General features: G+C 52.3%; 1 protein-coding gene across 1 annotated transcript in view; it reads left to right on the forward strand.

Annotated features, from left to right (window-relative positions):
• AKNAD1 (AKNA domain containing 1) overlaps positions 1-10625 on the forward strand; it is a 38019-nt gene extending 27394 nt beyond the window's left edge. The window contains exons 11-16 of the mRNA XM_089299391.1: positions 2176-2273; positions 4890-4979; positions 5078-5164; positions 7000-7081; positions 9376-9505; positions 10251-10625. Coding sequence (XP_089155517.1) covers positions 2176-2273; positions 4890-4979; positions 5078-5164; positions 7000-7081; positions 9376-9505; positions 10251-10382 — 619 coding nt within the window. The 3' untranslated portion in view covers positions 10383-10625. The remainder of the gene's footprint in view (positions 1-2175; positions 2274-4889; positions 4980-5077; positions 5165-6999; positions 7082-9375; positions 9506-10250) is intronic.
• The last annotated feature ends 1791 nt before the right edge of the window (positions 10626-12416 follow it).

Genomic DNA, 12416 nt, shown 5'->3' on the forward strand with positions numbered 1-12416 from the left:
CCCGCGCATTAGCTGGGAGCTGGATCAGAAGTAGAGCAGCTGGGACTCAAATCGGTGCCCATATGGGGTGCCAGCACAGCAGGACGGGGCTTTACCCAGTATGCCACAGTGCCAGCCCCAGGAGAAATTCTTTACGCCTTTGAAACTCCCATTGGATCAACTGTTAGCCTGAGTGAATTGGTGATCACTAGTTTGCAGCTCCTCTTGAGTTAGCAAGAGGCACCACCTTGCAGCTCACTGTGGCCTGCGGCCGAGGCTTGGCTCACTGAACTTTAGAAGGGCAGAGCCGGGAGGGAGGCGCTGTTGTTTGTACAGAATGGTCTCTAACAGAAGCAGGTGGCAGAGTGGGAGAGACCGAAGCTTCCTGTTAGAAGGTGCTCCATCACGGGGATGGGCACCCGTCCTAAGCCTTCTATGGCCTTTCCACTCCTAAAAAAAGAAACAGTGTGGAGTTTGTGCTAAAAATTCCCCTGTCATCTGGTGGGGAGCACTCCGTTAAACCACCCTGTCAGTCGTCAGTGCTGAGTTTTCCGTGAATGACAGGGACACGCTAATGACCCTTGCCCACCGAGTCACCCAGCCTCCCTCCGTTCACTTAGTGTGGAGACTTTTAGTGTTTTAGTAAGTGTAACACAAGTGTTCTGACACACAAAAAGCATTCGGGGAACTGAATGTTTCTCTTCCAAACTCCCTGGGCTGGACCCCACTGAGCCACGTAAGTACCCACGCCGGGCCCAGCGTTCCAGACCGAATGTGTTCCTTGGCGAAGGCCAAGCTGGACAGGAAGGCAGCGCCGGGTGTGAGGTCAGGTCTGGCAGGGAATCCATTGCTGCCGAGGGAGCAGGAGATAGGGGGACTTAGGCACTGAAATCTTCCCAAAGACATAATCCTTGAGGAGATAGTCCTTAAGGGAGGGCTGTCTACTCCCCCAGGATTAAATCTCTCCCATAGGATTTGCTTGCTGATGTAGGCACCGGTTTCAGGGTATTTGCAAATCGTTGCCTTTGTGTGGGTCAATCGCAGCGCACGCTGATGGTCAAATGCTTATCCCTCGATGAAACTTCTGACGCAAGGCGCTGGATTTAAGAGCACCCTGTAGCTGCTTTGGCCCCTTGAAAACTGCTCCCGCAGGATCGCCATTGGCAGTTATTTTAGTGCACCAAGGAGCTTAAAAGAAGCAGCAGGAGCCTGGTCACGTGTTGGGTTGCGCTCGCTGGAGTGCGTTCCGAGGGCTCCGAGCTGCAGAGTAGACGTTCAGCTGACCCAGAGGCACAGGGTGGGAACAGAAGATGAGGTGTGAGGAAAAACGTGAGTCAGGCGGACGGCATGTCGTTCCAGGACGGGGGAAGGGGCCTGGCTTCTCAGCACCCCCACCCTTGAGCCCCAAGCCCTGCCCCCACCCCCGCCAGCAACAGGCCTGGGCACAGTCGGACAAGTGCGCCTTTGCCCAGCACTGCGTCAGGCTCGTTCGTGCCAGGGTCTCTCGGGCACGGGGCCCTCCACTCCGAGAATGCGCAGTGTTCCCTGGGGCTCCTGCTGCAGCCCAGAGGCCGAGCAGAAGCTTTGTTGGGAAGTGTTTGAATGGATCCTTTGAAGGAGTTAGGCTTTACGTCAGCGCGGGCGGGAGGCTGCGGACACAAAAAGTCTCCTAAAAGCCAGTGCAGTTGCTTCTTCCTGATGCCCCCTGGTGGCCTGAATCCGCTATTAACCCCACACACTTCCCGGCCGGACGCCAGGCTTCGCACACACTCAGCTTGCGCTGATAGAGGCAGAGCCACGTGACCCAGTGCTGCTGGGTCACACGGCTTCTCCCCCTGATCAGAACTGATTTTGAATTATGAATATGGGAAGCGCTCCAACTTCGATAATTCCGTGTTGCAAGTTTCTATTTTGTGTCCAGGTGTATGATGATGAGCTGTTCTCTGTGGAATCAAGCGTCTATTTTTAACGCTTTGTAGATATGTTCTTACAAGGCCAAACTGTGCTGGTGCCAGTGTCAGCAAGGAAGCTCTCCAGCAGGCGGGGTGGGGGGACGGGGAGGGAGACACCTGCAAGCCACGCCTACGTGGCTCAGGGCTCTGATTCCGAAATGTAACACTTCGGTTGTACCAGTACATCCCATATCTCCAGTTAAACTGTACTTAGAGTTCATGGGCTCTTATGTACCTTTCCTAGGAAGCAAAAGATGGAGAAAAAAAGCCACCGAAGATTCAACTGTGGGAGATTTTCTGCCGTCATTCAGGAAAAGGCCCTGCACCCAGACTCAGCTCTCAGTAAGTTGAGGGTCCCGTGCTGTGGGTGCCCAGGTTTCAGCTCCCTCTCCTTGGGGTCTGCTCTCAGCAGACCAGCTTGCTAGCGGTCCAACAAAAGCATTGCCCTAGACGAGGGTGCTGTGCATTGTCTTCTTTAATGCCACATGTAAACAATCAGTTGAATAGATTTAGAAAGATGACGTCAGGTGCAGTGCAGTGCCAACCTCCAGCCCTAGCCGGGCTCATGGACTCCCCGGGCTCACTTGCACATCTATAGGTCCTCAGTCCTCAAGTTTTTCCATCCATATCCTTCCCATACGGCTCACCCTGAGCTGGTGGGGTCATCGGCCATGTGAGCGTTGCCGGCTTGGCCCTCCGTGTTTCACAGAAGAAAGGAAGAGATGGGAGGAGACGGGGCAGCACCAGTGTATGGAATTCAGTGACTTGCACTTGCAAGATCCCTTCTCCTAAGAAGTAGAAGCAGAGGAGCCGCTCCCCTGGCAGAACCTCTGGAGGTGAAGAAGAGGTGGGAGGAGGGGGAGTCGCCCTGAGCTTCAGCATTGCGCTAGCCCAAGCTCCAGCTTATCCGTGGGGAACCAGGGGTGCAGACCTGGCACCGGGGCCGACTCCCGCTGTTACGGCACCTGTAATGCCACACTGGCTGCTCCGCAGGTGATGGTTCAAATCCTCCTCATCATCGTGATAGGCTGCATGGTCAGGCACTGATTTCGCCAGAGGCCCTCACAAAGTCAGATGTTGCAAAGTGAGGCCAGAGTCCCCTGGGGTTCCGTGAGACCCCCCCCCTTTTCCAGCTGTCTGTTTGCGCGAGGCCAGCCATGCAGCAGGTTGGTGGAGATGCAGCTACAGAATCCAGGGATCTGCTATGAAGCCAGGCATGCAAGACATTTGCCGAAACATCAAACAGTGCCACTCTTCACACTAGTTGTTTTTTTTTTTTTTGCTTTGAAAAATAGAGGTTTCATTAAGAACATGATATTGTGTTAACATAAAGTGGATCTGTTATTTTAAGTGATATAATAAAATATTTTAGAAATGTCTCAGTTAAAAATCCTAAAAACAAAACAAAATGAAACCTCAGAGTTGCCCATCCTTGTCTCAGGAAGATCTGAATGATTCTGCACAAGCGAAAACTAGTTGTGATTTCTAGATCAGCATTTCTCTACCAACCCCTCGCTAGCTGGCGGGGTGACGTAGGACAGCTCTCCAGCGCAGGTATCCCCTCAGGGATAGAAAGTGGAATATATTATGCTGTATGGTAGGTGAAGATCACGTAATCCAAAGCTCTTTCAGGTCCTCAATTTTAAGAAAATAAGAGGGGTCTGAAATCCAAAGTTAGAGAACTATCAACATAGTGTGTATCATTTAACACTCCTGTAAGGTAGGAATTATTAAGTGTATTTAATAATAACAAAATGAAGGCACAGAGAAATGAAGAGACTTGTTGGGGCCAAAGAACCCGTGGCTTAGTTATCTGTTGTAGGGGAGTAAATTGTCCCAGAACTCAGGGTCCAAAACAGTGGACATTCATTTTTCTCTGTTTCTGTGGGTCAGGAATCTGGGAGCAATTTGCTGGGTGGTCCAGGCGTGGGGCGTCTCCTGACATTGCAGTCAACATGTTGGCCAAGGCCGTGGTCCCCTCAAAGCTTGGCTGGCGCTGGAGGGGCTGCTTCCAAGATGGCTCACTCACATGGCCACTCGCAAGAGGCTCCTTGCCGTGTGGGCCTCTCCTATAAGCAGTCAGCTCCCCCCAGAGCCAGTGATCAGAGAGCGAGAGAGAGAGAGGGAGGGAGAGAGAGAGATGGAAGCTTCATTGTCTTTTATGGGCTAGTTTGGGAGGTGGACGCCATCATCCCTACAGCTCTATTCTATGTGTTAGAAGTGAGCCACTAAATCCAGCCCACATTCACCTTTTGAAGAGAGTGTCACAGAATTTCTGGACATGTTTCCAACCAGCCCAGCCCGTAAGCGGCAGATGCAGGCTTCTCCTTAGTTCATTCCAGTTCCGGTTCGTCCTTGCCCTCTCGCCTGCCCTGAGCTCCCACACTCTGGCCTCCGCTGGAGCACCTCACAGCCCGGGGCCTGCCCGGCCGAGCCTGGACCTGTACCAGCACGCTTGCTCTCGGCCACCAGCCTCTTGGAGGCTTTGTGGACAGAGCTGTGCTCGGCTTCCTGTACGGGCTTATGAGTGTCACATGGAGGGAAACTAGGTTTTCAGTTGCCTGATGGTGAAACCAAAGCTCTTGGCCACAGCAAAGTCGGAGAGAGACAATGTGGCTCTATCCAGGCAGAAACAACTACCAGTGCCAGACTGTCTCATAGTCTAGTGGCTGGACTCTCCCAGATCACGCATTCAGCAGGCCTCCGCCCAGCACTGGTATGTGTTCACATCAGAGCTGTTACCTATGGACACACCTCTCCGTCGTCAGATGAGGATCCCGGTGTCACCCCAAGCTGGCACCTCCCCTCCGTAGCACAGCCAGGGAACTGGACACTCTGAATGTGCTTAATTGCCACCCGGCACCGTTAGAACCCTGCTCTCCATACCCGCTCTTCCGACTATAACGAGACGCGCATGCTTGCTTTGTGTGACTTGGGCTTCTTGGGGTTCGGTTACAGGACCCAGCTTCTGTTCTGAGTCTATTGCTGGGCTGCATAGCAACAAACATGAGGGCGGCGGCTCCAAGAGTCCCAGAAAGCCACCGAAAGGTGAGTCGGACTGGGCGGGGCCTGGGCTGAGCGTGAGAGTGGACAGCTCTGTGGTTCCCAGCGGTGGACAGTGGCTTCTATAATTTTTGTGTCTTTAGAATTCCGTTATAGATACAACAGCCCGGGACAGAACGACATAAGTCACAGTGAAAGAAGTGCCTTTGCCCAGCCCCGCTCGGCATCTCGTGAGTACCTCCCCTGCCGGGTCCCTCCTGGGTTGGCCACAGTCTCCCAGGAGTAAGGGGGGCACACGAGACAGTGGTCCCCACTTCCACATGGAGAGCCCTGTCCTCCCCATCTGCTGCCCAGGCCTCCTGCACTCACATGATGCTTGCAAAGCCAGCCCTGCCCCTGGATGGCAGGCGGGAATTGGAAATCCTAGGGATACAGGACTGGGGGAAGATCTGTCTCTTCTCTGGTTCACTCCTCAAATGGCCGCAGCGGCCAGGGCTGGGCCAGGCTGACGCCAGGAGCCAGGAACTCCACCCTCCACATGGGTGCAGGGGCCCAAGCACTTGGGCCATCCTCCGCTGCTCTTCCTGGCACATTAGCAGGGAGCTGGATCAGAAGTAGAGCAGCCGGGACTCAAATCCGTGCCCTGTGGGATGCTGGTGTTGTGGGCTGTGGCTTAACCCTGACCAGCATTTATTTATAAAGATGAGTAAGACATAGCTTCTGGTTCCCAAGGAGTTTCACATCACTTGAGAGACAGGAACTCGAATCCAAACAAGAAAAATTCAGGGCAAAACGTGGTCAGTGCGAACAGCAAGGTCAAGTGTGCCACGGGAACAGGAAGGAGAAGGTTCTTTATCTTAGCTGAAGAGACTCATTTGCCTGACTCGCTCTGCCGTGCCTCTCCCCCCACTGCCAGCTGCTAAATCCTCTGAGTAGATGCTCTCTTAAAGGGACAGTCGCTAAGGCTCCCAGAAGCCACAGGGCAGGTTTCTTTACTATCTCATGGTCCCTGGGTCTACACCTGGTGCACCTGTTCCTCCAATACACACATAACGACTAACTGCCAGCCGACTCAGGTGAAATGCGATCTTGACCTCCATTGGCAAACATCTAGTGGAGCTTTTCCTCAGTGTTCAAAAAGACCCTTCTGGTAACGAGCTGACAGGGTGGGCTGTCAGGGGAAGCCAGAGCTCCATCTGCAGACTAGGGGAGAGTGCACTGTGCTGGATGTTGTAGACTTGAAGAATGGGCTAGAACTGGGTCACGTGACCTACCCCCAGTTCCGATCTGACGCGGAGCTTCTGTGCAGCCAATAAAATGCACAGTTCTATCTGGAGACCGCTGAAGAATCAAGGCTGCGCTCCTCAGGGCCCTGTGCATCAGGACTCACGTTGGCGTCAGCGTGGTTGAGCCTGGCAATCTCCCCCCAGGTTCCCTCGTCTGACGGGATCCTCCTGAGGAAGCTAGGAGCCCTGGACGGGGGACGGAGGACGACAGGCCCGGGGCAGGGCACAAGGGGGCCTCAGTGACAGAGCAGGCAGGTTTGCTGGGCAGGACTCGGCTCCCCTCCTTTCCTGCCTTCCCGGGTGACTCCTCCCATTTCTCTTCTCTGTTTAGTCTCTATTCTCTGTATTTGTCTTAGCAACAACATTAATTTCTGACTCCTAGCACTCTTGCTCTGAAGTTGGAGAGGATTTCAGGAATGCATCTGGCCCAACCTCTTGGAAGCGCTTATCCTCCTGTTACCAGGTGAAGCATTGTGCTCAGAGACCTGAGGACGGCATGCCCAGGTCACACAGCAAGCACCCAGCAAACTCCTGCTGTTTGGTCTGCTGATAAAACTCCTTTTAAAAGTTGAATTTCTTTTCCTGAATTCAGATTACGTACATGCTAGACGGTTCCTTGTTTTCTGTGTTCTCTACCTTTCTTACTTACATGTGTGTAAACATTTCATGAATCGTTTCATTCATGCTGAAAAGCTCGGCAGGGATGCCTGCTTGTACCTGTCCGCCATTTGGGGATCATTTCTGATGTTCTGAATTTAATCAGAGTGAACATTTTTCAGCTTGCTCGAGACCCAAGCGGATCTGTTCCCAGAAAGTGAATTCAAAATCCCTTCCAGATGAACAGGAGCCCACACCAGGAAAGTAAGTATTATGTTACCATTCACTCCCAAGAACGAAACCAGCCATCACTGGTTGGGTCCTAGGACGCGTTTCTGTAAAAGAGCATCATAAGTAAGAGGGCCTGGATTCAAACCTGAGCCTATCGCATACTTCATTCACATGTCAAAAGCAGGGCCCGATACTAGGTGCTGAGGAGCCAGACAATTCTGTAAGAGCCAAGAATGGGGACGTGGGGTGGGGGCAGGAAGCTCTCACCGGTTAAGAGTGAATGAACCAGCAGGGGCCCACAAGGAGTGAAGAACGGACCTAAGACGGCCACCCGCCGTGGGAAGGCCCTTGGCAAGTGCAGAGGTGTGTGGCTGGAGCGCAGAAGAGGCAGTGGTAGGGCCGAGATGGGTCTCGGGACGCAAGACCTGTGGGGCAGGCAGAGCCAGGTTACACAGAGGCACGCCAGCCATGGGACGGAGTTCAGACTCCGGGGAACCCCGGGAAGCCGATGAAGTTAACCAGGGAGTTGATTTTAAAAAAATTTTTAAGTGTTTTACAAGATCACTGTAGCTACTGAGAGAGGCGGACTGGAGCAGAGCAATCAAAGATGGAGCACTGAGGCCAAAGCAGCAGCCAGTGCGATAATCCAGGCGGGACAACGGTAGCATGGCTGAGGGCGGCCGAGACGGAGAGAGGTCTGGGCGCTGGAGGGCTGTTCAACAGGCAGAACCAACAGCACAGCGCAATGGCCAGGAGCCAGGATCTGTAATCAGACCCACTCAGTCTGAACCCACAGCACAGCGACCTTTGGGGACTTACATCTTGGGGCTGTGTCCTCTCTGTGCCTCCACGCCTCTGTATGTAAAATGGGGACAGTAACTGCACCAAACCCACGGGGGACTGAGTCAGTGCACATAAAGTACTTGCAACGGCACCCAGCTCGTGGTCAGCACTCAGCAAGTGGTAGCTGTTGCTAGTACTGTGGAAAGTGGTGGCCAACTGGATATGGGGGGAGGGGATTGTGAGGTCCATGCGCTTCCCACTGCACCACACTGCCCCTCCCTGCCTGGAAGTTTTCATCATGACTCATGCTGAGTCACCTCTGACCTGGAGGACAGAGCCCATGTGTTACACCAGGCTGCAGGACCAGCGCATGTTCATATGGTGGGGGACAGGGATGAAGGCAGGCTCTGGGGACGCAAGCTTTGAAGTGGAACCTTCTGGAGATGAGATGGCTGACACGCGCTGTAAGTGCCAGGGAAGTACTGCTTGACAGAGGGAGTCTCAAAGCTGGCGGCGGTGTGGGGTGGCGCCATGACAGAGCTGCCATCCGATGGCAGGTGCCTGCGGCATCCTTTATTATGTATTTATTAAGGGAAAGGGTTTATCGGTGGGGGAATCCGACAGGCCGGAGGGAAGGGGCAAAGAAGGAAAAAGAGAGAGAGAGGAGAGTGCAAGAGAGATCGATCGAGACACACACACACACACACAGAAAGAGAGAGAGAGAGAGAGAGAGAGAGAGAGATGTGTTCAAGAACAGGTCCTCTTAAAACTTTGCCGAGGGTCGGATGGGCAGGGAAGCAGGAGCAGCGAATCCCATTAGGGTGGGGGTGGAGCTGACACATGTGGTTGGGCCATGTGGTCACCTGGCTTCCAGCAATTGTGGAGGGGGGAGGGGCTAGAGCCTAGGATAGTGTCTGGGGCATAGATCGCGGGTTTTTTGGTGGTGTGTGTGTCATCCTTTAGGGCCACCACTCAAGGTTGTAAAATAATTCCCAGCAGTGCCCTTCCCATGGACTGTGTGAAAGAACTCTCCGAGAGCTACACAGTGCACAACCTGAACAACACCCTGGCCCTGGCAGCCCTTGCTCAGCTGGTGCACGCTTAGGGCCATCCCTCAGGGACAGGACTTCCCTGCAGTGGTATAGCTCTCCCCCTTAGAAGGGTGCTGCTTTTTTTTTTTAATTGCTCCACCTCTTGGCGATCTAAGCTCACTGGTGCTAGAATGAACTCATCCCGGCGTGTCTGCAACCGGCAGTTTTGTGTATATATTTGCTTTCATAGATTTGCAGAGCAGAAGGGTAGTCCAAAAGAAGGAAAACGGAATAAAAATCTCTTGGGAGTCTTGCCTCTGTCTGTACCGAAGTAAAAAAAGGGGCAAACTGCAGGAGGAAATGGTGCCGTGGTCACAGCAGCCACCTTTCCAGCTGTGGTCAGCCATCGGCGGCGACCGCGACAGCCACCCGAGGTGGCAGAGCCCCGGCCCCCACGCCGCGCTGGAAGCTGCCCCGAGCTCGCCTCAGGACCCACGTGCTTTTGCCTTCCAGAAAAAATGTTCAGAGCCCCACAGCCTCCAGCCCGGCCCCGGCATCGCCCTCTCGCCCTTTCCAGCGCTGCAGGATCTCTGCGAGCAAATCCCTGGGTGACCTTAACGTGGCTGAGCAAACGGAATCTAGGGTGAGCACGCGGGGGAAGCTGCCCGGGCCTTGCAGCCAGGAAGTTGGGTGTTGATGAGCACAGGGCGGATGCTTGGAAGTTACCACCGGGCAGGGGTGCAGAAAAGGCGCTGCTAAAGCCGATTTTGTGTTCCGCAAACACCCAAAGTCACGGACTCCGCAGCCACAGGGTTTGAAAGACTCCTCAGTGGATGGCAAGGGAAATTTCCTGGAGAAAGTGTTTTGCAGGTGGGGGGCCTCAGCTACGGGGATTCCCCCGGCCCGGGTGGAAGGCACTGGAATCTGTGCCAGTGACCCTGTGGTTAGGGCTGCGAGCAGTTTCCTGTTTTCAAATCATTAACTCGAATCCCCAGGCCACTTTCCAGTGTGAGCGCGTGTACACACACACACACACACACACACACACACGCATGCGCAGATCCTGGGGGTCCCCTCTCCATGGTGACGCCCCCTAAGAGCTTTCCTTGTTTTTCTCTTTCTCTGCAGCAGGGAGACAGCCCGGCAGGTTGCTGACCTCGCCCTCGCTCATCAGTCACGTGTTGCTCTTTTCTCTGTTCCTTTCCCTAACAAATATATTCCATCTGAGGCTGGTTCCCTAGGAAACCAGCCCTGAAACACAGAAATAAACTATGGGAAAAAGCCTACTCCAAAAATTCCACCTGGCAATGTTTAATAACGAGAGAACACAATGAACAGAAATAGTGGTAAACTTATGTAACTAAAATGTGTGGACTTTTCCTCTGTAGATTTTAAGCGCAGCTTTGGATCATGCCCTAAAGACGGCAAGCGTTTTGAAAAAAACTACTGATCAAATGATTAAAACGATTACAGAAGACCTTGCCAAGGCAGAGAGATGGAGGAATCGGCTGCAATACTAGCTCAACCCCAGGTACCGAGGACTAGAAGGAACAAACTTACTAGAAAACTTGATCGTCCTCGTCCCCACCCACATATTTTATTTATTACACAATTTAGGAAGATGACTTTCTAGAGAACACATCCAAAGCGTAAGAAAGAGGTAACACAACGTGCTTTAATGGGGGGGGGCTCTTAAAATCAAGTATTTATTTTAAAATAAACCTATGTTCTTCCTAATTTACAATAAAAGAAGTCAAAACAAACCAGCAAATTTTACTATTGAGGGTGGGGTTAAATAGGTACTCTCATAAACTGTTGTGAAAGTAACAAGAATCTAGGAACTGGCGCTGTGGAGCAGCGCGTTAACACCCTGGCCTGAAGCGCCGGCATCCCATATGGGCACCAGTTCTAGTCCCGGCTGCTCCATTTCCAATCCAGCTCTCTGCTACGGCCTGGGAAAGCAGTGGAGGATGGTCCAAGCCCTTGGGCCCCTGCACCCACGTGGGAGACCTGGAGGAAGCTCCTGGCTCCTGGCTTCAGATCGGCGCAGTTCCGGCCATTGTGGCCAATTGGGGAGTGAACCATTGGATGGAAGACCTCTCTCTATCTCTCTGCCTCTCCTTCTCTGTGTGACTCTTTCAAATAAATAAATTAATTAAAAAAAGTAATAAGAATCTATGCAACCTTTAAAGAAAACTTCATAGTACAGACACTCCTTGACTACGAGGGGTTACAGCCTGAGAAACTCACTGTAGGTTGGAAATTGCCGAAGTGGAACGTGCATTTCATACACCTGACCCACCCGACTTCAGAGCAGGGTGACGCGGTACTGCAGGGTTGTTGCCTGCATGATGGCGCGGCTGTCCAACATCGTGGGAGCAGATCCTCCTGCGTAAAGCTGGCCCAGGAAAAGATCAAAATTCAAACTGCCATTGCCTATTGCTTTCCCATGGGCGGAAGGTCAAAGATTGTACATTGAGCCATTGTAAGTCAGGTGTTTCTACCAAACTGCACAAATTCCCACTCCAGCAGACTGACTTTACAGGACACTCACACAATACGCTCCATATATGAGGTCTATGAACAGCAGTGGCAGGAATGCCCCAAGGGAGAACTCATCTAAATGCCCTGGGTGGCCATTCATAACCAACAGCAGTGCAACACTGAAAAGAATGCGGCGGATAAGTGCCAGACGCCCAACTGTGAACCCATGCCCCATGGGACCTCATTTGTATGTTTTTTCAAGGGCATACATATTTTCTGGAAAGAAAAAACCCTAGGAGGACTTCTAGTTTTTCAGAGAGGAAGGAATTTTCTCTTTATTTACTGTACTATGTATAAAATTCTTATTATATGGTATGCTTATATTTTTAATTAAAATTACACTTGTTTAAAGATTTACTGGGGGGTGGCACTGTGGCGCAGCAGGTGAAAGATATCGCCTGCAGTGCCAGCATCCCATGTCAGAGCCGTTTCGAGTCCCAGCTGCTTCACTTGCGGTCCAGCTCTCTGCTAAGGCCCGGGAAAGCAGTAGAGGATGGTCTATGTCCTTGGGCCCCCGCACCCGCATGGGAGACTGGGAAGAAGCTCCTGGTTCCTGTTTCAGATCAGCGCAGCTCTGGCCGTTGCGGCCATATGGGGAGTGAAACAGCCGATGGAAGACCTCTCTCTGCCTCTGTGTCTGCCTCTTTGTAACTCTGCCTTCAATAAACAAATGAACAAACAAATAAATAAAAATAAAAAATATTTCATGAAGTCATAAATATGCAAAAATGAGTAAAGAAGTTAAAAAAAAAGACAATTCATTAAAAGTGCAAACAAGGGATTAAGTAACTTTGTGGCATTCCACAATGCCAGAGCCAGCTTGGATTTGCTTAAGACTGCCCGAGGCCAGCTTATTGGCTGCTTCCCCGTCCTGAGGCCTCCTGAGCCCGCCCACTGCGAACATTCAGAACATTCGACAACTGCTTTCCCAGCCTGAGAGTCTTGCTCATTGGTGAGGAGGGAGTTGAGTCTGTTCCCGCCTTCCATGTCTGTGCTGTAAGGCCGCTGCC

Source organism: Oryctolagus cuniculus, chromosome 7 (genome assembly GCF_051225735.1).
Source record: "Oryctolagus cuniculus isolate XC-2025 breed Fujian yellow rabbit chromosome 7, ASM5122573v1, whole genome shotgun sequence".
Lineage (NCBI taxonomy): Eukaryota > Metazoa > Chordata > Mammalia > Lagomorpha > Leporidae > Oryctolagus > Oryctolagus cuniculus.